The sequence below is a fragment of the Amphiprion ocellaris genome, chromosome 9 (assembly GCF_022539595.1).
Source record: "Amphiprion ocellaris isolate individual 3 ecotype Okinawa chromosome 9, ASM2253959v1, whole genome shotgun sequence".
In the NCBI taxonomy this organism is placed as follows: domain Eukaryota; kingdom Metazoa; phylum Chordata; class Actinopteri; family Pomacentridae; genus Amphiprion; species Amphiprion ocellaris.
The window spans coordinates 5822751-5847771 of NC_072774.1; the positions used below are offsets into that span (position 1 = coordinate 5822751).

The following is a 25021-nucleotide window of genomic DNA, read 5'->3' on the forward strand; positions in this document are numbered from 1 at the left end:
GTTTTAAATGTTTTTTCAGGTTTTTATCTTTATTAGATGTTGAGATATTGTAATTTAAACATAACCTCAAATGTTACAGAGGTGAAATTGTTAAGCAAAGTGAATGCGACTTATTTGGCTGAAGATTGTGCCTTTTCAGGGTATTTTCAAACCGATATTCGTGCTGAAATGCATAAAAATCCTTCCTCAAATCACAAACCTGAAAGTGGTTTTACACTCTAGCTTTCCACATAATACATACAATATGTGGCATCCTTTATTCTCTGTCAGTTGTTTCATTTTTGGTTTGTGCTGCAGCTGATCCTTCACCCCGTACTTTCTGCCTGCTCATCAAAAACACTTTGGTTTCCTCTCCTGCTCCTTTAAAGTTTCGTTCATCTCTGGGTTTAGCCTCCACATTGTTCCATTCTGTTAAATTCTTCTCATATATCGCAGCAGACCTGTTAATTCTTCTTCTCTCCCACCATCGACTGTCTCCACTTGTTTCCATCTTCCTGTCGTTATTCATATCTCTCTCCAGCACCCTGTGCTGCTTCTTATCTTTGCTTTAAACCTCTTTTCTGCTCTATTTCTTTCAACTCCTCGTGTATTTGTCTTCTTTCCTTTGTGCTTTTAACTTCGACAGTTGGAGATATATTTTTTAAGATCTCAATTTCCTTTCCTATTTGACTCGTCTTTCTATTTTTAGACAACTTTTTGTCTCATTCTTTTCATATTTTTTAAACATTTCTTTCCTTTTTGCCACTCATGTCCTCTTTGTTCTGATATGTAGCTTATTTCTTTGTGAATTTGTCCTTCGAACTTACTGAATCTTATTCATTAATAGTTTTAATGACTTTTTTGTTCCAAGTCGGCAGTATATAGTAGAATGTTGAAGTGCTTTTTTCAACAAAAAATCAACAGAGCTGCAGCTTTGAGTGGGTCTTTGTGGGTAGTTTCTGTGAAATTTTCAGAACATGCAAACTCCTAAACTTATTTCACTCCTCCACTCTAATAATTTCACAATTTATGAGCATTTATGTGTGATTTTAGACAGCAGTTTGCTCTGTCTATTCAATGCAAGTGCCCGCAACTTGAAGTTATTTCTCGGAAAACATATAAAATAATTGTAAATATTGACACAGTGAGGATCTGACAGCAACAGACTGAGAATACAGAGATGGCATCCATCTAAACCATTGCAATATGACTTTAATTTTCCAAAAATACAGCTGATGGAGGCATTTTTATTGACTTGACCAGATACTGTGTTTATTATTTTTGCACAATTCATGTGGAGCTTTTTTTGGTTTTGGTGTTCCTTATTAATCAGTGGATAATAATAAATAGTAAGACCAGTTAAATTAGGATTCGTAAGGATCTGAAGCTCTTTTCCAGGGAGGTCTAGGCTTATAGATGTGATAGTAGGCAGTAGAAATAAGGGCAATTTCAGCAATAGAAATGGTGCTCTGTCTTTAATGTTGCACCACAGACTCACTTCCATTCACCTCCATTGTTTTGGTGGCATTTCAGAGTCACAAGTCACAAATTAAACATCTTAACAGCCGGAATCCACTTGGGACAAGCCTGAGTGTTCTCATTTTTGCTTTACGTACTTGTACACTTTCTTTTACTTTTGGTAAATTAAATCAAACAATGCTTTAAATAAATCTGAAGCTCCGTGAAGCCCCAAAGGACAAAAACACAGCAGCCCAGTTATAAACTACAGGCCTAAAACCAAATACACTGCAGTGCATTTAAACAGCAAAACTGACAACTCTCTGTATTAATGCACTTGATATGCCTGGAAAAAAATGTACAGAATAAATAGCTGTAAATAAAAATGTGTCGACAGCTCTGATGGTGCTGATTCATCTGGAGCTCGACCCAAAGATTCACCATAGAAACTGTGAATCTGTGCAGCAGCAGCTCGGCTTTTTATTTAGGTTAGTATGATCGCAAAAACATGCCAGAGGATTGAAATATTTCATCAAGTCAGCAGCTCAACTCCTCTTATTTTGGAGGCAGTTTGGATTCTGTCTGATGCTGCAACTGTTTGATAATGTTCTACACTTCTTTTTTCTGTTCAAAGGCAGATTTCAAGAGTTGCTTGTGAGTCAAAGATGCTGTGATGCTGGTGGAGATAAACTGTGGTCCAATTTGACCCAAGTTTGGATGAATTTAAACAGTAGAACTAGTTGTAAATGGTTAAATAATGGACTGTTTGAAGAGAAGTCGTCTCTAATTCTAGTTCATTTGACCTTTTACGCTCTTTCTGTGTAATTGAACGTTTTAAATAACATCACAGACAAGACTGTAATCATTTATGGCTCTGCACATAACTTTAGAGATAATGCCTTCTTAGAATTAAGAGAACTTCAAGGACTCAGGGGATCTTTAGGAAACTTCAAAAGCCCAATTTAGAGAAGAAGTTTATGGAGGAATTTTTACAGGAGATCATGCACGTTTCTTTATTCTTTTTTTAAATTTGCCATTTAATATTAAGAAAAGGATATTTACAGGTGTAAGAACAATGGCATTACCTGTAGTAGATATAGACTGACAGACATTTATTTGTTAACAAATAATACATATATATTTTGACAGATTGCCAGTTCATATATATATATATATATATATATATATATATATATATATATATATATATATATATATATATATATATATATATATATATATATATATATATATATTCATACATCTCTCTTGTAACAAACACGTTCAAGTAAAATTACAGAACCAATGTTTATTTTTCTGTTATCACTATATATTTACACTATTATACTTGATATTAAACTTTAATTATAACTTTATTAAAATTAACTGTTCTGTCTATTAAATAAAAAAGAAATATTTATGACATTACAATTGAAAATGTTTAACAGTCTTTTTATGCCAAAATTTTCAATTTTCTTTAAAAAATAAAAGTCCATGCTTATTTACAGTTACAGATTTTTATTTTGCTTTTACATTAGACATTTAAATTCTGTCTTTTTGTAATTTTTGCATAATTAAAAAATATAGAAAAAATGTGTACACTAGCAAGGAAAAATTCTGAAAAATTACAGATTTTTTAAACAGTGGGTTTTATTTTTAAAACTTAATTTGATTGTAATTGTCTACATTGAATAGTTTCAACATTTATAAAATCTTTTCCAATATTTCTTTTTCTTTCACCATATTTTGAGTTTTATTTTTTTTATAAAGGAAAAGAAGGCTAACATGATAAATCTCAATATATGCATAATATGCAGGATGTATACTGTATATATTTTGATAGATTAGCAGGACTTCTAGAAATTATATTATATATTTATTGACATTTTTGTTGTGAAAACTTCTGTAATCATACAAGATATCTCTCATTCAAGAAACAAGTTAGGATAAAATAATGCTTTGTTTTCTTTTATTTCTCACTATATATTTACAATATTAAACTTGATTTTAACTGTTATATCTATTAGATAAATGGGAAACCTTATGTTAAAATTGGAAATATATTTTAAGAGTCATTAAAAAAAGCTTAATCACAGTTAATTTTTTTCAGCTGTAAATCTACAGTATTTTTCTCTCATTTTTGTGTGCTTCAAAAACACAGGAAAAGAACTAGTAACAAAAATAAAATAAAATAAATTTAAATTCTTATTATAATCATGGAAGCTGAAATATTTTAGCTTCTATATAATGTATACATTTTAAGTATTTATTTGTTTACATCACCATATTCTCAGTTTGGTTCATTTTATCATAAAATAAAAAGAAACTGACATGACAGTGCTTTAAAAATCTCCATATATACATGACGTACAGAATGTATAAATGTTTACTGTTGGGGCCCTGCATCAAGTGTCTGTGGAAATTAATAGAACTTCTAACTTTAAAGAGCTTTAGTTTTCACTCATTACAAGTCATCTGATGTGAGCAGTTGCTGAGCACAATTAATCAAATGTATCGGAGCCAAATAGAAAAGTAAGCGGTTATTATTTCCTCACGCTTCATGCTGGGAGCACGAGGTGAGTCACGGCGAGGATTAGAGCAGAAACATGAGGTAGTGAAGGCTGCACACTCTCTTATTTCAGTCTGAGCGAAGATACGACTGCAGAAAGATCCAGCTGGCACCTGAACACACATTCACAAACTCTGCCTCCCTGCTGACCCACATACAGTACATAGGACAGAATACGGCCTCAGATTGTTTTACAGTGAACAAGTTGTCACCTCTCGGCAGGATCACACGCTGCTACTGATCGCCGGCCATTAACCAGAGAGTGTCGCACCAATTGGCTGCGACACAACAGGCTAATCAGTGGCCGAGCAGCAGCTGAACACATCTGTCATGTACATTTATTTAAATACTGCACACTCGGGGACATGTATAAATAATAACGGTCTATTTATGAAGTGTTTTCCAGAGTGGAGGAGCTGAGAGGCAATGACAGGACACAGCAGCATGAAGACAGCGAAGTGAAATTCACAGTTAACCAAATAAAAACAGCAAATCTGCACAAATTATCTGTATAAAAACTATCTAATGAAATGTAGAAGAGGTACCAGTTGTTAAGAAAAACAATTATGTTAGCAATTAGTTAAAATGAGCTTTTACGGGTGACCAGTTTTAATGCAAAACATAATATAATGTCATTTTCCCAGTTCAGAAACACAGCAAATGCACATAAAGGGATCTGTTTTTCAGTGTCAGTATTTAAAGGTGCCTATCACATCATCAGTTTTATGCAGTTAAGCCCAAAATTACCGATAGCCACGCCAAATTCTGATTTGTAGTGCATTTTTATTTGACCAATAGCTTTCTTCTGGCTGGAAATGACATAAACAAGAAAGAAAACACAGTAATATATTATGATAGAGATGTTAATGATCTATTTTTATGGAGTTTTGCCTTAATATTTTACTAAAAACGTCATGTCCAGAATTATTTCTACCCTTGAAGCTGTCATATTTGTTTGAGAAAATGCCGCTTCTATCCCATTCCAAATGGTCTAGTAATGTCTAACATGTTCTAGAGCGTTCTAATACACTACAAACTCAGAACAGCTTTTAACAGCTTTAAATGCAGCTGAGCCCAAAATCTTTCATATCTACACCGACTTTCAAGTTTAATTTGATAAATCGGTTTGTTTTCTGGCTGGAAATGAGATAAACAAGTGACAAAACACTGCAAAACATTGTGTTAGAGATGTTAAATTTGAGTTATTTCTATGTTTTTTGACATTTCACTTAAAGTATCGTGACCAAAATTGCTCATATTCCTTGAAATTGTTGCAACTTTTCAAGAAAATGCAGCTTTCTATATCATTTCGAATGTTCCTGGTAATTTCTACCATGTTCTAGAGCCTTCTAATACACTATAAACTGAGAACAGCTGATGCAGTAGTTCTCTAGTCAGTTACAAGTCATGACTGAAACCAGAGATCTCAGTAAGGTCCTCCAGTGTCTCATTGTTGCTGCTCACAAGACGTTTAAAGGCTATAAAGTCATATACAAGAGTTTTCAAGGTCCAGTGTCCACAGTTTGAAGCATCATGAAAAAGTCCAAGGAGTTCCACACTGTGAAACATGTCAAAGGGCTGCTAGGAAGACAGACGTGAGCCCTGCACTGGAAGAATGGTAGAGGACAAGAAGAATCCAAGGATCAGCACCAAGAGCATCCTGATGAATGTGAGCAGTTCTTAGGCTTTGACACTGATTACAGAGGAACAGTATGACTAATTTTGAACAAACAAACCCCCATAAAAACAGGTAAAATCAATAAATAACATTTCAAACACAATGCTTGACTGTCTTTTGTCACTTGTTTTTATCACTATTAGACACTAGAACAACTGTTGGACTCACGTGGAGGAAAATAAAGATTTTGATGCTGATTACTGAGAATTTTGTACATGGCATTTTAGTGAAAATATACGTAAAAATACCAACAGTGCGGTCCTCTAATCACAAGGCTCAAACTGTTGTGTAATAGTTTGCTGCCATCTGTTTTTTGCGTCCTTTTTTCTAGTTTTATTGTCACTTTTACTCAAGCTATAGTTGCACTTCTTCTCTGTAGACCCCGCCACAGGTGTCCCCACGTTCCCTCTCCCTGCCTTCAGTTTTTGGGTTCTTCCTCGGGATTCACTTGGTCAGCGAGCGTGGATCGATTCCACCCGTCCGCCCACCCATTCCACGCTTTACCAACCATGTGATCCGCTCAAAAACTACATGAACAAACTCAACACGTGTGCATGCAACGCTGGGCACATATTCTGCAGAATCTCTGAAAGGAAAAGACGGGTGTCGAACAATCCCCATCACCTCTGCTGCACCTGACATCCTGGAAGCTGCTGCCACACAGAGGGAGGCAGCTTCTCTTTCACCTCGACGCTGAACCACAGAGGAGCTCGTGTCATGTAGAACAGAAAGCACACGCGACCTATTTACAACGGTGTGTACAAGTGGCTGCTCACCTCTGTCTGTACGAGGGACCCTCCCCTGTAAAAGTGTGTGGTTTCTCCACAGGATGCGGGTTTCTGGTGAAAAGAGAAGAAGAAAGCTGCTTGTTCTGTTCTTTCTCTGTCCTCCTGCTTCTTTCTTTCCACAAGACAAACGTCGCCTCACATGTTGTTCATGTTCAGGAAGATTTACTGGCTTCTCTTGTAGCTCTAACATGCATGTAGATGCATGTAAAAGTTGCCGTTACAGATGCATGACTGCTTTTTTTTAACTGACCTTCCTCTGCAGCAGCTTTGTTGCAGTGGAAATGGTTATCTTGCTACCAATCTGATCTGCAAAGGTAATAAAAGTTCACTCAAGAATTCCTGTTCAAACAAGGACATGCAGTGTTTCAGAGCAGTTTCTTAGAGACTTGGATTCATAAAATTATCTTCCTGGGGTTTTTAAAAGACCAAAGACTTTTAATTTTGTAAAATATTCATATTTATGTCAAATTTTGTTTGACCAACAAGTTTGTTCTGGCTGGAAATGACATAAGCAAGTGACAAAAGACAGTACAACATTGTGTTAGAGATGGTAATGGTGAATTTGATGCATTTTTGTCCAAAATTCGTCATCCTGTTCCTCTGTAATCAGTGTCAAAGCCTAGATAACAGTAATTCTAGTGTCTAACAGCATTTCTTCATGTCTCCACAAGGATTTAGTTCCTCCAAGTGTCCATCTCCAGCTCTTTGAAGGCTTCCTCTCCATCACTCTGCTCTTCACTTCCTCCACACATTCTGGATGGATTCAGGTCTGGACTCTGGCTGGGACGCTCCAACATCTTCTCATTGTTTTCTCTTCACCATTTCTTCACCACGTCGGCTCCATGTTTCACATCATGGTCTGGTTAGAAGCTCCAATGCTGCCCAAGGAGCAGTTTTTCTGCAGACTGCCTGATGTTCTCCTCCACAATCTCCATGTTTCCTCTTTTCTCATGACGCCGTTTCCTTCAGACATGACTTGTAACTGAGCAGTAAGTGAGTAGAGAAGTGCTGCAGGTCCAGCTGAGCTTTAGTGTGTCTGTCTTGGAGAAGTGGAGTCCTCCTTGGTCTGATCCATGGAGACCAGCCTTGTTCTTGGTCTGATGGAGTGTCTGATGGACATGTTGCTACCAGAACTGCTCACATTCATCAGGATGCTCTTGGTGCTGATCCTTGGATTCTTCTTGTCCTCTACCATTCTTTTCTTGAAAAGTTGCAACAGTTTCAACTAGTATGACCGATTTTGGACACGACACTTCAAGTGAAATGTCAAAAATATATAAATAGCTCAAATTTATCATCTCTAACACAATATTTTACTGTCTTTTGTCACTTGTTTATGTCATTTCCAGCCATGAAACAAACCTACTGATCAAGTTGGTGAGGATATAAAAGATTTTGGGCCTAACTGTATTTGAAAAGCAAGTCCAGAGCACAAATCTGAACAGTCTGGAGTGATTTCCGAGCATTATCAATTTGTCTGTTTAAAAGAAAGACTCCAGTTGCAGCAATGAGGAAATTGAAGCAGCTTTGCCTGAAACACTGAGCTGACTTGTGCAGACGGTGTCAAGAGCAGTTTGGAACTACAGGTTGCAGCGATGAGGAGGGTCACGGCTGCTCGTCCTGCCCGGGCCTGTTTGCCTGCTGAGCGCTGGGGGACCACAGCTCCTTCATTTTTAATCGTTACATTGAATTATTCTGGCTGGCTGCCGTGTTGTGCCACCGTGAATTGGGCCGTGGAGTTTGTGTCTCAGTGTTTTGTTTTTTTTCTTTCTTCTGTGTGTGCAGGACGGCGACGGCAGGGAGGCTGATGTGACAACAGAGGCCGGGTTTGCCACGAACACTCTCTCGGAAAGCAGAGCCATAGCAACAGAATGAATTAATGAACAGGACATGAATGCTACGTTTAACACAAGGTACAAGACACACACACACAGTTACACAAGCCACGCCAGCTGGTGGTTTCATATTCAACGCAGATAACCTGGTGATGCAGGCTGAACCAGAGGAGCTTCTGCAGCTGCAAAACAGCCAGACAGCTGCTCACAGCTCAGGAAATAAAAGAAATCCTCTGAACACACCAAGTCAAACCAGAAACCATCAGTTGTGATTCATTCATCTCAACAGAATCGACTCCACATGGCACAGTGTGTTTGTGAAGCTCAGACAGCGACTGTGCTGCAGTCGCTCAGATACACCAAAGTGTTAAAAAGATTAGATTAAAACAAATAAATGACCACTCAGAGGATGTGTTCACGCCCCTCTTTGACAGAGAGCAGCTTTACATTAGTGTCTGCTGAGCCAGTGACACTCAGTCTGCAGCGCCCCCCTCAGGAGAACAGTGAAAAACACCTTTTTTAAAATCCAGGTGGAGCAAATTTAGAAGAGATCTATACAAGAAAAGTTAAATATCAGTTAATCAGTCATTGTACGGCACCTTTCATACAGGTTAGTGCAGGTGGAAGTGCTTCACGGATGATTTATCAGCAGATTATGAGACAAAGCAAGTTTAGAACTCAATGGAATGGAATTTTAAAAATAGATAAAATAGATTAAGATGGCAAAACATGTGAATAAAATACAATAAATATTCTTAAAAAGGGGGTAAATGACACAAAACATTAAAAAAGCAAAATACCAGATCAAAAACTGTCTTGAAAAATGAATTAAAATAGATTGTAACACAAAAATATACCATGACTAAAAATAAGAAACTAAATGCATTAGATTAAAAAAAAAAAAAAAAAAAAGGTAAATTAAGAAAAAATTATGAAAACTAGATTTTAAAAAATGGACAAAAATGGTAAAACAAAAAATATATATATTAAAAACTGTACTAAAAACTTGATGAAATAGACTAAAACACAATATTTAAAAAAGAAAACTAATGAAATGATGAAAAATGAAACAAACTATATTTTTTTAAAAAACAGAAAAACAAAATAAAATAATGAAAACAACAAAAACTGATTAAAAAGATTAAACATAAAAAAAATGCCTTAGAAAACAAATAAGAAAAAAATCTAAAAAAAAAAAAAAAGACAAAATATCTAAAACACCACAATAAGAACTAGATTTTTTTTATGGATAAAATAGATTGAACAGACAAAACATAAGAATAAGATAAAATCCAGAGAGCAAAAGAAAAAATGATAAGACAAACATAAAAAAAACTGTAAAAAAACAAAAAACAAAAACAAAACAGAAATGGATTAAAAATTGATCAGATAAAATAATAAAATTAGACAACTAGATAAAAATGTTTTTAAAAATGATAGAATAAAATAATAAAAACTAGGTTACAATAGATTAAAGTTTGATAAGGTAAATAATGAAAAACATAAATTCAATTAATTAAAAAACAAGGACAAAACACAAAAATAAGACTAATAATATAACAATATTAAAAACAAGAAAAAGATTCTGAAAAAACAGACAAAACATGAAAACCACAGTAAGAACTAGATTTTTTTTTAAAAAATGGACGTCATCGATTGAACAGAGAAAACATAAAAATAAGATAAACTTGATAAGATAAAATAATAAAAGCAAGACAATTAAATAAAGATAAAAAGAGTAAAAACTAGATTAAAATTGGTAAGATGAAATAATAAAAACAAAACAAAAAAGAAAAACTAATAAATTAGAAAACACGGATGAAACACAAAAATAAGATAAAAATAATAAAACAATATTAAAAACAAGAACAACTTATGATAAAGACAAAACATTAAAAACAGCACAGTAAAAACTGGATTAAATCACTAGATTAAATAGATAAAAAACATAAAAATTAGATAAAATAACAAAATTACAAAATAAAAAAATATAAGACAAAACATAAAAAAGTATAAAAACTCCATTGAAAACTGGACTAAATAGATGAAAACATGAAAAAATATGTTGAAAATGAACAACATAGGCACAATAAGATAAGTAATTATAACACTGCAAGTAATATTAATAAACCATTCTAATTGAAAGTAAGGCTGGAGATGTAAATTTAGGATTTCAGCTAATTTTAGTTGCTCTCAGATATTTAAAATATACATAATATTATCTCATTATGTAAATCTGCTGCCTGAGTCACATCAGAACAAACAGAAAGTCAAGTTTTTGGCATAAATACAAAAAAATATAGAAAGTTGACCCATCTTAAAGGACGTTTTTCTCAGAGTTTGATGCTCATTGACACCAGATTGAAACACTCGTACAGTTAATAAGTGTCTGTCAGTATTGGGGTCATTATGATTTCTGAAGTCCTCCCTGTTGTTTGCCTTCTGGTGTTTTTTCTGCCTGCAATTAGAGAGAAAAAGCTCCAGTATCAGTGGTGATAACGAAGCCCCGGGCTGCTGCAGATTGCTGCCTCTCTGAACCTCTGCAGTGGAATGCAAACTGAGAAGTTAACTTTGATCCAGTCAAAGTTTAATTTAAAGAAGCCACTGTATTTCATCAGGACAAGTCTGGGCTGTTCTACTGATGCTACATGACGCTGTAACACACTGTAGGCTATGTATGTGCTTTGATATCGTGTCAAAACCAGCATGCAGATATAGATGATGACGCGAATCAAGTAGATTATAGAGTTTTGCTCCAAATTATCCACACAATCATTCACGCCAGATTTTGACTTCTAGTTACTCCACTAAAGGGGGCGAAGTTATGTGACGATCTGCACTGGTTTGTCTGTTTGTTTGCAATATTACTCAAAAACGGACTAACGGATTTGGATGAAATTTTCAGGGAAGGTCAGAAATGACAGATTTCTGTGTCATTGGCAGGTAGCGGCACTACGTCAGCTGCCTGCTGACGATCACGATTGCGATCCTACTACAAATCAACCGTTGCGGACTTATCAGGACTTCTCTGTCGGAAATGATACAACAACTAAGCAGCCTTGGCGGAGTACTGCGCTCTTTGAGTGCTTTCCTTGTTACTCCGCCAAGGAATGCGGCGGAGTTATATGACACTCGGCATTGGTTTGTCTGTCTGTTTGTCTGTCTGTTGGCAACGTTACTCAAAAACAGATTAACGGATTTCGATGACATTTTCAGGGAAAGTCAGAAATGACACAAGGACCAAGTGATTAGATTTTGGTAGTGATGCAGCTTATAGTCTGCATCCACAGATTTGTTAAAGTTTTCTGTAGAAAGCTAGCTAGATAGCAGCACGTCGTCACTGTAACTATGACAAGTGAACACTACGTCAGCTGCCTGCTGATGATCCCATGATTGTGATCCTACTACAAATCGACCGCTGCGGACTTATCAGGACTTACCTGTTGGAAATTATGCAAGGAACAACTGATTAAATTGTGGGTGTGTTTCTGAGTCCCATCAATTCCCGCTGCCCGCTACGTATTTAGGTCACGCGATTCGGTGTCCATACATAGCGCACACCTGTGCTCAGGGCAAGGTCATTTTGTTAGTGGGTACATTTACATTAAATAGACACGTTCTATGGTGCCGTGATTTCTGCCATGACTTTTTTTTCAAGATTGCAGCTGTCGGAAATGATACAATTGAGCAGCGTTGGAGGAGTAGTGTGCTCTCTGAGTGCTTTTCCTTGTTAACTTTTTATTTGACAGAAAAGTTTCTTCTGGCTGGAAATGACACAAACAAGTGATAAGACATAGTGTTAGAGATGGTAATGAGGAATTTCTACTATTTAAAATTATTTCTATGGGTTTCTTTCAACAGTTTTAATGAAAATTATTCATACTCCTCAACTAGAACGACAGTTTGATGTAGTGGAAAATAAAGGCTTCGACATTTATCGCTGATCGGATAATTTTGGATAAAAATGGCATAAAAATATTTTACATAAGTCACTAACATCTCTAACACAATGTCCATCTGTCTTTAGTCACTTATTTATGTCATTTCCAGCCGGAAGAAACCTGTTGTCAATTAAAAATCCACTATAAATCCAAATTTGGCATAGATATGAGTAATTTGGGATCAAACACGAATGCATTTTTGGGGAAAATAACACTACTAGGATAATTGAGTTATAACCAAAACCTCAATTAAACAAATTGTAAGTTTAGAAACTTGTTTAATCATTAATTTGATCTGTCAATCACACTGAAACTTCACACTTAACATTTCAGTTTCTGTTTTAGTATTCCTGTTGTTCTGCCTAAAAGCCCCATCCAAGCTGTAATTTTTGTTCAAACAAACATTTCCAAGTGACTTTTGGAGGAATGTACAGCTGTCAATAGTCTGGTAATGGATGCAGAAGGTTGAAGGTGACAAAACATCACTTGTCACTGAGAATATTTCACACAAAAGCCTTGTTCAGTTTCAGGTGACTTGATAAACAAAAACAGGGTTATTTCACTCAAACAAAGTGAGGTTAAATTTCAAAAACACACAGGCACACTTATTAATTATCACTTTTTTATTGTACAATATTACAATAACATTTTGTACAAATGCTGTTAACAAAAAAAAAATGAAACTCAGGCTACGGGGAGAAATGTTTGTTGGGGGGCCTGAAAAAAACAGTTTCCACCGGCAGGTCCTGCGCTGGATCCGAGGTGGCGTTACTTTGTCCGATTCACCCCACTGAATGTAAAAAAACAAACAAACAAAAAAAAAAAAACATGAGAGTGACGGCAAGAAGCAACAAGATGTTTACCAAAAGTCTGATGCTGATTAAGTGTCAAAACAGACACAGAAATCCAATTCGTGCGTCGTCGTAGTGATGGCTTGAAGGAAACGGGGCTGCTGTTTGGTCCGGGTCCGAAGAGTTAAGAAGCCGAGGGTCAGAGGTCAGCAGGCGGTTTAAGAACGAGTGTATTTCCCCCAGATGTGGAGCATGAAGACGGAAGCGATGAACAGAAGACTCATCACCAGAACCGGAACTGGACCGCTGTCAAGAACAAGAAAACACTGATTAACACCCAGATTATCTGTGTGGATTTTCAGTCAACGAGAAACAGCAGTAAAAAGTAACTGGAATTGTTTTCAGGGGGTTCTTGAAGACGTGAAATCACATCTTTTTAAAAATTATTTAATTACTCGATTTGTAGTTTTTAATTATGGTATTTTATTGTTTAGGTTTTGTTTTTTTTTGATAAATTTTTATTTGGTCAACTTCATTTTAGGTTTTGCGTTTTTTTATTTTAACATTAATTTTATTTTATTTATTTATTTTATTATTTTATTTTTAAATATATTTTGTGTTTTAACATATTTCATCTAGTTTTTCCATCTATTTTTTACGCTTCTACTTTTCATAAATTTTTTTGTTCATATTACTTTATTTTATTTTTATATTTTGCCACTTTAATTTATTCCAACTGTTTTTTTTTAGATGTATTTCAAATCCAGTTTTTATCATTTTGTCTTAATTTTCTCTTTAATTTATATCGCGAAAAAATCTCGAGGTATTTTGTGTTGTAATTTATTTTATCTAGATTTTTAAAAATTTTTTGTTTTTTATATTTTAAATTTTCATCAATTAAAAAAAATATATACATTTTATTTTAATATTTGATATTTTTAGTCTGTTTTTTTTTTTTTGTAATTTGTCTAATGTGGGTTCCTGAAGACGTCTCACATAACTTTATGTTAAACATCTTTAAAATCCCAAAAGAAAAGTCCAGCTGCTTTTTATTGAAGCTTCTGCAATCTAAAAAGTAACTCTCATAACTTGATTAAATGCTTGGTTGAAAGATAAAAACAGCAATTTGCTGATTTAAATAAAGCTTTGAAGTTTCACACATTATTTTAATGACTTGTGTTGACAAAATAATGTTGCATCAACTTAATTTTTTGTGTAATTGAAACTCAAATTTCTACATTTGATGAATTAAAACTAAACTGAAGTTGACATAACTTAATGCAAGTGGCTTAATAACCTATTTTTCTTCACTTTGAGTTCAGGATTTGAAGTCTTCTCCTCAAGAATTTCAGGCTTAAGAAAAGATAATTCCATTGAATCAATGCAGTTTGTTGGCTGATTGTAATTGAAGTTGTCGTAACTCAAAAAGAGCCCAAACATTATTTTCTTTAGAGTGCAGGAACACTCAGATTAACACACAGAATCCCATCATTTGCTGTAATCCCGAGCAGAGCGAGAGTCTCGCTGGAGAGGCTGATTTTACTGATGAGTTTTGGAAACAAGGAGGCGCTCTCATCTCTGAAGGAGGCTCTGAGTGGAGGGGGGAGGTTGAGTGAGGGGGAGGGAGGTGAGGCGGAGGAGCGCATTGCTAAGTAGCAGCATCGCCATGCCAACCGTCTCCTCCACGACCCCCTCCCTCCTCCCTCTGTCAGGAGGCTGTAATTGAGTTGACCTTTCAGAGTGGATCCTTTAATGAAGCTTTGAGGCCGGCGTCTAACGCAGGAACAAACACGCACTCGATACTCAGCACTGTAAGGCCAGTCTGCCCTCCTTCGACTGCTGGAGAGACGCACTCAATAACCAGCGCGCCACCATTGATCAGCCGTGACCGGCTCTGGCCAGGAGACAGGACGCCTCCTCTAATATTAGGGCCGAGGATGTGGAGGAATATAAGTTTGAGAGTCGTCTAAACATGCGCCTCCCTAACACACATAATTATGTGCGTATATAGACACTTAAATGAAGCTGATCCACGGCTCATAAAGGCGGCTACCACCGAGTCACGTCTGCTCAATTTCCTACCATTAAGTGTCGGAAATCCTGAGGATTAGTTTGTATCTGTGACTGGATGCGAGTGAAAATGTCAAAGGCTAAATTTGTTTGTGAGCGTACGAGTGCAGCCGATTTACAGCAGCTGCTTTTATACTCACACTTTGAGGCCTGGTGAGTCTTCGGTGTAGAAGCGCCACATGCCGCCGGTGCCCGCTGATCCGGTGGTCCTGCCGCCGCTGCGAGTGCCGCTGCTGGTGGCTTTCCTGGGAACAAACACATAAAAAAAATAACACCTTTAACCATCTGAATCCCAAAACCTGCCAGTGAGTTTGAAAGGCATATAATTCTTTTTTTTTGAAATGGCAAAAATCACACCATTTATCAGAGCCAGACATTGTAAAAAAACTTTCTAATGGTCCTAGATCTTGTGTAACATTGAGCTCAGTTGAGAAAATTAACTAGATATAAGCTTAAAATTGCAATAGTCTATCAATATTCCTTTATTCTTCATGTCTCATTTAAAAATTCACCAAAATTAAGCCATTTGTAGTAACCAGATTCCGTTAAAAAAACCAAAACAAAACTGGACTTCTTAGTGAGAGACCATATTTGACTCAGCTGAAACCAACAGTCATGTGACAAAAAAAATTATTCAAATCAGGGATTATTTGGTTGAACTGCAAGAAGTGTATGGAAACTACTTAAAGATGTAAATAGTTAATATTTATAGCATGTCAAGCCACCATTTTTACCAGTATTGGCAATACTTGTGGCCTCTTGGAAAAAATGTTCTACATTCTACATTTTTTTTTTGAATAAGTAATTAAATTTATTCAAATTTGCCTTTTTCTTTTTTCACACTTTTTGATATTATAGCTATGTTATACCACACAAAACTGATTTCTGAGTTCTCTATACATCTTGACATGGTTGTTCTGTTTCCAAAAAGGTTCAGGACTTTAATATTGCAGTGAAAATCGACTCCACAGTGAGTAAAAAAGGGACAGGAGCAAATAAAAAGCCCAGAAACTGCTCGAGATTCAGAAGGGTACATCTATTAACAATCAAAAGCCCTTAATTTAAATAACAATAAACCTTTATTTTTTACAGGATAATGGAAAAAAACTCAAAAGCAATATAGTGAAGCTGACTCCAAAGTTTAACAAATTTTTACAAATTCAAGCCTCCAAACCAAATTAAAACCATTAAATCTGAACCTCCCACTTAGAAACTATCACAGAAAAAAAAATCTATATCCAGAATGAAATTTCAACAACAGTAACCAGTGACAAAAGATCACATTGATTCATGGCTGCGTCACTCCTGTGATGAGATTAAACAGAGGTTAATGAGGTAATGAAGAGGCTGGTAGTAATGGGTAATAATGAGCGAGGGAGGAAACCGTCAGCTTCTGATTACACACTGATTAAGCCCACGGCACAACATCTATCTGCTCTAATCTATGGAGGGCAAACAAAACAGACAGGGGAGGGCTGTCTGAAAACCATCAGTCAGTCTTTACAGTATGATAGCATGAGCAGGCGGGGGTCAAACGTGGGAGTGTGCACGAGCTGAGCTTTTACGTTTGATATAAAACAGGCTTCCAGGGCTGCTTTGTGTGCAACATACAGACAGGTGACAATGGAAAATTGAACTTAAAGTGTCTCAATAAGTTGTTGGGTCATCACAAATATCATTCTTACAAAAGATATCACTTTATTTGATGTTTTCATGATAGTGAAGCGGTCCAAAATCTCCCTTAAGTGTTGGTCAAGATGTAAAGACTGAGAAGACCAAATCACACGAGACTCTTCCTGGCTTTTTATGTGTCATCTTCTTGTGTGAAGTAGGTTTACCCCCTTCATCTGTCGGCTTAGATGAGTGCAGTTTATACAAGTCAAAGATTAGTCTGTACCTCTGTCTGACTGTGGAACCAGCTGCTCGGGGGGCCACTGTCTTGCTGGGGGAACGGCCAGACGCCCCGACGTTGGTTGCACTTGCTGCTGGTCCAGGCTGAAAGAACAACAACAGATTTTAAACTTAAGAGCAGGATTCAAAGCAGGAACATCCTCTTTCTTGCTGTCTGTCATGGCTCACAGCTAAAACAAACCTATAACATTTAGATAGGGAGATTTAAGAATGAAACTTACATTAGACTCTGAACTGTGCAGTGTATGAATGTCAGAAATGGTTGAAGAAGGCCAAGTTGTAATTCTCCACCTAATTAGTGCGGCATGGTATACCAGCACAAGAAAAGTATTGTGATTCCTTGGCATTAAAAATGATTCTACACTGTATTTTTATTTGTACCAATATTTAAGTGATGATTTTTCATTCTGGCCTCTTAACACTGATGCTAACACAGCCGCACAAAGTGACATATGGAATTATTCCGCTTATGTGTCTCGCCGACAGACATGTCAAGTTGTTCAAAGGATTCAAAGAGCTACAGGTTAAAAAATGGTTGTAAAATTTGGCGATAAGCAAAATGTTTTCTCTCCATCAGTCTGGTGAGGTACTTGAGAGCAATGATCATTTAGCCTTGAGCTTTTACAATGATAACTCACATTCCTTCATGCTGCTAAAAGTGAGGTGTTCACAAATTTGCAGAACTGAAATAAATGTAAATGATTAACTGAGTTCCTGCAGAAGAAAACGGGAGATTAAAATGTGCGCTAAAGTTCTGCTACGCTGATTTCTGCAGGGATTTATTCTTTTATAAGCAGCCGTGTGACATAAAGGTGGAGAGACGTGAATGTATAAACAGCTGATCTTAATAAAGAGTTAATGCAGCTCTAGTTAATATGAACATAATAAGGTACAGTGATTCACTCTGTCATAATTGCTAAAAAACAACAGTAAATTTGAGGTGTCATCTACTATTCTGTTAGTTTTCCTTTTGTTTTAGGTTTTTGGTATAGAATGGTTTCAGTATATTGGAATATTTCGACAGGTATTGTATTAAAGTCAAAATTTTGATATGACAACACTATTTAACTCTGATCTAACTGTACAGTATATTTATGCCAGAGACTAATGGACAGGCCTTTCCTGAGTGCTACAGTGGTGTTTTCAACATCAATTAAGACTTCAAAATCCACCTAATGCACTTATAAACATTTATAATTAGTTAATAAGTTGCTGGAGCAGCTTCAAATGTGTGTTTAGAGACAGTTTGAGTTGCAGACAAGCAGCCACGTCCACAGCTTATGAGCTAAGTTAGCATGTTGGCTAAACATAGCAAAACGTTAACTGAGGTCTGAATGAATGCAGTGGAGCCGGTTAGCATTAGCAGCTGTAACACTTTGAAATGAAACTGTGTGAATCTTACCATTTTGTTAAATTTGTCCTGATTCGAGATGAAACCCTGAGACCTTCTTCACGCTGATGTCCAGCAGACAGCCGATGTGTGATTTGGTCAAAACTTGAGAAGGGAACCCACAAAGCTGACGCGGATCTAAAAAGGACACGACGGCGAAACGCAAGACCAGCGAGGGTGACCGAGGAGAAGCCTGACCGGCCGATCACTTTCAACACAGAAATAAATTGTCTAAAACTTTATTTTAGGCGCTTGTTTTTAGTCATTACAGTATCATATATTTTTAGAAAAAATCTTTCTTTTAATATCTTTAATTTATGTCAAAATATGTACATTAATTCAAAGGCAGATAAATGATCCGCCTTGATTTCGAAGGAGACGTGTCTCACAGGAAGCGTCTCATCGGAGGAAACAGGCGCCATAGTGGCTCAAACACGAAGCGCAGGTTGCTTGATTTCAACGGTCGTTTTCAGCCAAAATGGCGTTTAAACTGCCCAGTTTCTTGACACTTGTTATCGGCAGCTAGAGGAGCATAATCACTGGTTTCCAACTTGGAGAAGGTAGTGAAGAGAGCCCAAGGTAAACAGAACTGTATTCTAATTAAATTGCACCGACATGCGGTTGTGCTGCTCAGTTACAAAGATGACTGTTCGCTAGTTGTAGCTGTCTTAACCGGCTAATGGTTATATTAGCCACTTAAGCTAGTATCTGTAAACACACTACTGCAGCTTTACACATCAGTTTGACCTCTTTCCAATTATTGCGAACTAGCTAAAGGGTCTCTTTATCTTGGGTTTATTATGGACGTTCTGACAGGTAGGGTGGTTTGCAGTAGATGTATGGAATTCAGCAGAAGTGAATACATCTCTAGAATATCACTGAAATGTCAAATGACTGAAAATGGTCTCAATACTTGTATTACTTTTAATTTCATCAGTAGGGTTGTGTTGCTCTACATATCTGTCTGAAATACCCATTCATTCTTCTGTAGAAACTCTTGAGTAATTTTGTGCTGTGAATGGTTCTCATGCCTGAACATTCCTCTTCTTAAACCGTCTTGTGAGCCAGTTTTGTGTTTTATCGTCATACATTCATGGTGCATCGATTAATATCATCTCACCAACACCTTTTGTAGTCATGCAGCCTCATATCATCACACTCCCAACTTTGTGCTTCACTGTCAGGACTATGCATTCGCTATGGTAGTCCTGGTCAGGTTCACACCAAACATGCTGGAACCCATCTGAGTCCAACACATTTATCTTTGTCTCATTTGACCAAATGATGTGCTCCCAGCATCCATCAGGCTTCTTTTCATGTTTTTAACAAAATTTAATCTTGCAGTTTAGTGACAAAAATCAAGCAAGTCTCTTTTCTTCTGGGACACTGTCCACAGAGATTGATGTTGTGCACTGTCTGAGCTGTCACAGAAATTCTGATTTCTATTCATAACCTGTGTACCAAGTCTGAAGCTATTTTTCGGAGCCGGTTTATGCATTCTGTGCATCCTTTTCCATCTTTGTGAAACCACACAATCAGATTTTGCAGCCCCTCTGTTCAGTTATTTTCTATGTGGAGCCATGATGCAGACATGCAGATAGACACAGTTCATGGATCTAAAACTGAGAAAGTTCTGGTGTTTACAGCTCATTTCAGGTTTATTAATTTTAATTAAACCAAGTTTCTGCTGTGGCATCTGTATTTGTATTGTCTTTCTAAAGTATTTGTTTTTTTAGTGTTCCTAACATAAAACACTATACCGCATAGCTTAGAAATAATGCAGCTGATGAGAGGTGATACAATTGTAAATCATGTGACATTTAGCTGATGTTTCGCAGGGGATACTCACTTGTCTTGTATATTGTAGGTGTATTTTTTGTTAAGTAAAGATTTCTTTACTGCTTTCAGGGATAAATATTATGAATTTAATTATGTTACAAAACCAAAAGGACTAATTCTTCAAGTTTAAGCACTTCTCTACAGATTTGCTCTCTTTGTTGGCATCAGAGAATAGATTAATGAATCCCAGTTTCCTTCTGCCAAAGAGAGTTGTTTGTTGTTGTCATTAACATCAAGTTTTAGATTGTTTGAATGGCCCAGAGAATTATTTTCTCTTGGTTGTCTCTCACAGGTTGAGACAGTCAGTCATTCTACTCTAAATATGTGCTGTGTATTTCTGATTTCGGCTGTATTTGGACTGTTTATTTGTCATCTGTGAATGCTCATTATTCTGTCTCTCATTTCACATGATGCAGTGATGTTTCATTTGTTTTACTGTATTTAAAACCTAATTTGCATACTAGCGTTTTCTTCGCTGGAGAACATATGCCAAATTGTATTGTAACTGTATCCATTCCTGTGTGCAGGATGGTGCGGGTGGTGTTTCTGCATCCAGACCTTGGTATCGGTGGAGCAGAGCGGCTGGTGGTGGATGCTGCTGTTGCTCTGAAGTCTCAGGGATGCAGCGTTCAGATCTGGACGGCCCACTATGACCCAACACACTGCTTCTCTGAGACCCTGGACCCAGACCTGCATGTGGTACGTTAACACACACCTAACTACAGAAAATTGTTCCTTAAAGATGCAAAAAGATAGTTATTTTTAAAGACACACTCATGATTTCATTGTTTCTATTATTATTCTATTATATCAGGAGTGTGTGGGTGATTGGTTGCCCACCAGTGTGTTTGGCTACCTGCATGCCCTTTGTGCCTACCTGAGGATGATCTATGTCGCTTTCTACTTGGTGTTCCTCAGTGGGGTGGAGTACGATGTCATCTTCTGTGATCAGGTGAATGTTGTCGCACAGTAACAGCTCTCAGTTATCTGTCTTTCTTCTCATACATGACTGTCACTCTCAGAGAAAAGCTTCTGTTGTCAACAGCAGTCTGTTTCCTTTTAGTGTCACACCCTGTTAGAATACCTGAACATGAGGCGGACACTCTCAGTCTCTTTCTTAATTTCTAAGTTATTTTCTTTCACACAAACATACTAAAGCTGCACTCATGATTATATTCACAGCCAATTAAGTCGTTGATTATTTTTTCAATTAATTGATTTTGTTGTTTGGTCTATAAAATGCGACTAAAGACTGGTGAAGCAGTAATGTTACGTATTACATGTCTGAAAAAGACGCTGTGTGCCACTTCATAGCTGCTGTATTAGATGGTAAGTTCTGGGAGAACCTGTAAAGATTGTAATTTAATGACCACAGGTGTCAGTGTGCATCCCGGTGCTGCGACTGTCCCGCCACAGGAAGAAGGTTCTGTTCTACTGTCACTTCCCAGATCAGCTGCTGACCCAGAGGAAGTCGGCCCTGAAGAAGCTTTACCGAGCTCCCATCGACTGGATGGAGGAACGCACCACGGGCATGGCTGATATGGTACGTAACAGCTGGAGGTAGGAGGTGCTACTGAACCATAGATTTCATTCACACCACGATTAAAAAAAAAAAACATGCGGAGTAAACACAGAACAAAACACTGCCTGTATTGTGATGAATTTTATTTACATGCTCCATGCAGTCACACCATTTCCTTTAAAATTAAATCAATTCGATGTTGATTACACTAGTTGGCACAATGGCTGAGAAAGAAAAGAGGAAAATATTTAAAACGGAGCTGCAGGGAAGATTTAACTAATTTGTTATAATTAGTATGTCATAATTAAATTACTGCTCTGTTTAACCCTATGAACTCCTAGCAGTTTCTTGGTGTTTTGTTTTGTTTGGCTCCTGTTACATATTAGCCCACAGTGGATTCATTTTTAACTGCAATATAACGTCCTGCAGCTCTATGGAAACAGAGCAACTGTGACTAGAAGTAGAGAGAACTCAGCCTACAGCTCAGTTAAATATGCTTCAGTTTTTTGTCCTGTGATTGTTGGTCAGTCATGGCTTCTCACTTGTACTTGAAAGAGCAGAATTTTATTTTATTTTTCTGTTTGAAGGGTTTATTTTGGGTGAATTTTTAAATGATAATGAGATGCGGTTCACATGTCTCAAAATATCACAAATTTCAGCTCAGATTTGGTTAATTTTACTAATGGAACTGCGTGTGACAAATGATTAGTTCAAGGACACTTGAAAAGTTGAAAATGTCCAAATTTGTTCTCTTTTTACATTTTTTTTCGACTTTAATAGTTGGTGTAATTTTGGTGGGTTTTTTTCTCCTAAAGATAGCGTGCCTTTTTTACCAACCTAAACTATCCTCTTTACGTGTAATGCCTAAAATCTGCACAGTCATGTATATGTACATTAAAAGCTTTATAGCAGCTAAGGCAGTAAATCACTGACTAAACAGAAAATCTGTAAAACGGAGAATAAAAGATTAAGAACAGCACTCTTGCACACTGGTGTCAGATCATTTTAATGTCATAATTTCTTACAGATCATCTCATATGCAGCGGGAATTAATATTTGTTTATTTGATTGAGTAGTAAATATTATCAAACTGTATTTATATGGGTCACTGCACAGTATATGTACATAAAACATGCATGCAAATGTATTTTTTATATTAGTGGGAAACAGACACGAAACTTGTAACAGTGCAGGATGCAAGTTAGTTTCATTGCTGCACTTCATACAAACCTGTGATTAACACAAAAATACATTCTTTGTGTCTGCTTTTATGCATGCAAAACAAAAGACTGCAACCGCACGTTTATTAAAAACTGCAGCGTATTTATCTCATTCTGTTGTTTTTGCTGTGTGTGGTTAAGAGAGGTGAAGAGTCTCTTTCCAAACAGTTTGGTTCTCCGTAACTACTTAAACTATCGCGTAGTGGAATAAATTCAAATCCAAGGTGTATTATTTGGAGTTGAAACAGCTCCAACAAACCATATTTAAAACACTCTCCACAGGCGAGCTGTTGTAAAAGCTCAGGGCCCTGACAGAAATGAGATGACATTTCGATTTTAGTCTAGACTTTAGGATAATCACAGACCTCGGGCTGCTCTCCGACTCATAAGGAATTAACACACCTGTGATATATGTGAGATCCTTATGAACTAATCTCTCTGTACGTCCCCGTAGATTCTGGTAAACAGCCAGTTCACCGCAGGCATCTTCAGGGAGACCTTTCGTAGTCTGAGCGGAGTCCAGACAGACGTCCTCTATCCCTCCCTCAACACGAGAACCTTTGACCAGCTGTCCGCCGAGGCTCAAGGCCTGGAAGGGCTCCTCCCTGAGGGAACCTCCTGCCTGTTTCTCTCTCTGAACCGATATGAGAGGAAGAAGAATTTGGGCCTGGCTCTGGAGGCTCTGGCGGCCCTGAGGAGCAGCCTCCCTGCAGGCCTGAGCGCCGGCGTTCACCTGGTGGTGGCGGGAGGCTACGACGACCGAGTTACCGAGAACGTTCAGCACTACGCTGAACTCAAAGAGCTAGCAGCACAGCTCCACTTGGAGGACTGTGTCACCTTTCTGCGTTCCCCCTCCGACTCCCTGAAGGTGGCGCTGCTTCGAGGGAGCGCCGCGGTGCTCTACACCCCCAGCAGAGAGCATTTTGGGATAGTTCCCGTCGAAGCCATGTACTGCTGCTGCCCCGTTATCGCGGTGAACTCTGGGGGTCCCCTGGAGAGCGTGGCAGACGGGGAGACTGGGTTTCTTTGCGAGCCCACGGCCGAGGCCTTCTCCGGGGCCATGGAGAGGCTGGTGAGGCAGCCGAACCTCCGCAGGGACATGGGACAAGCTGGGAGGAAGAGGGTGCGAGATAAGTTCTCTCTGCAGGCCTTTTCAGACCAGCTGTACGGCTGCATAGTCAGACTGAGCCAATGATGTGAAGGCTGCAGGAGAAGCAGCGTGAAAAACGATACTCTGCTGAACTTTGAAACTGACTGGATTCTCCTAACAGAGGATGTATGTGTTTATGTGCAGGGATGTAGGGGGGGTATTATGAGGACTTAGAGGACAATTAATCAGCATTCCCCTGGAGGGGTTGCTGCGAGGGGGAAAAAAGGACGGAATCTCTGTACCAATTAAGAAAAGAGTAACGAGTTTACCTGTCCTATCTCTGGAAAAAATAACTCCCCCTGCAAGTGTGCACGTGGCAACCAGGAGCCTCGCAAATGAAAAGGATTGATTGTTAGAGTGAGATGTTCTGCACTGTGTGTGTGTTTTTACAACAGTAGTCTTTGTCTTTGTGTGTTTTGGGGACGAAGACCAAGAATGTAGTTATCACACTCTCAGATCGATGGACGGGATGCTTTCCACTACTTCCTGTCCGCCCAGAGCTTTGTTCCCCTCCTCGCATTCAGAAGACGCTGGCCTGTCCATGACTCCTGCCACTGCGTGGAGGTTATTAGCAGATGATAGAGAGTGTTTGGCTTTATTAGAGGTCTGGCTGATGGGCAGTGTGCCTCTGTCTGGGTCATTATCAACGAGGAGAATAGCAGAAGGTCGTTGTGTCTGGCCTCCTCAGCCTTCCTGCTGTATAGAAATGCTCTTATTGACATTCTTGAAGTTTTAATAAACACGAGGAAGCATAGTTTACTGAGTTGGTGGGTTTGCTTTGTTGGCAAGTTTGGCTTGTTTTTTGGCCTTTAATAGCTAAGGATTTTGTGGGTGAACATGGAGGAACATTGTTGATGCTGCGGACAGATCAGGTTGTTAC

At 37.7% G+C, this 25021-nt stretch overlaps 2 protein-coding genes across 6 annotated transcripts in view; one reads left to right on the forward strand and one right to left on the reverse strand.

Annotated features, from left to right (window-relative positions):
• The window catches only part of alg2 (ALG2 alpha-1,3/1,6-mannosyltransferase), a 110349-nt gene extending 85454 nt beyond the window's left edge, over positions 1 to 24895 (forward strand). For 4 of the 5 annotated variants that reach the window (XM_055013753.1, XM_023284213.3, XM_055013754.1 and 1 more), the window contains 5 exons: positions 8258 to 8385; positions 20777 to 20948; positions 21064 to 21201; positions 21625 to 21792; positions 23446 to 24895. In XM_055013753.1, coding sequence (XP_054869728.1) covers positions 8363 to 8385; positions 20777 to 20948; positions 21064 to 21201; positions 21625 to 21792; positions 23446 to 24186 — 1242 coding nt within the window. In that variant the 5' untranslated portion in view covers positions 8258 to 8362 and the 3' untranslated portion in view covers positions 24187 to 24895. Of the gene's footprint in view, positions 1 to 8257; positions 8386 to 18828; positions 18990 to 20776; positions 20949 to 21063; positions 21202 to 21624; positions 21793 to 23445 lie in introns of those variants that run through there. The other variant, XM_023284228.3, reaches the window with a different exon arrangement.
• Positions 12854 to 18580, reverse strand: sec61b (SEC61 translocon subunit beta). The gene is made up of 4 exons (XM_023284365.3): positions 18423 to 18580; positions 17007 to 17104; positions 15250 to 15354; positions 12854 to 13345 (listed from the first exon to the last, which is right to left on the reverse strand). Exons 1-4 carry the CDS (start codon positions 18423 to 18425, stop codon positions 13258 to 13260), a joined length of 294 nt encoding a protein of 97 aa, XP_023140133.1. The 5' UTR covers positions 18426 to 18580; the 3' UTR covers positions 12854 to 13257.
• Positions 24896 to 25021: the final 126 nt, after the last annotated feature.

Coding starts and splice junctions, on each gene's coding strand:
- sec61b (XM_023284365.3), bottom strand. Junction 15,355..17,006: donor GGTTCCACAGTCAGACAGAG/GTACAGACTAAT, acceptor GTTTGTTCCCAG/GAAAGCCACCAGCAGCGGCA. Junction 13,346..15,249: donor GACTCACCAGGCCTCAAAGT/GTGAGTATAAAA, acceptor TGTTCTTGACAG/CGGTCCAGTTCCGGTTCTGG.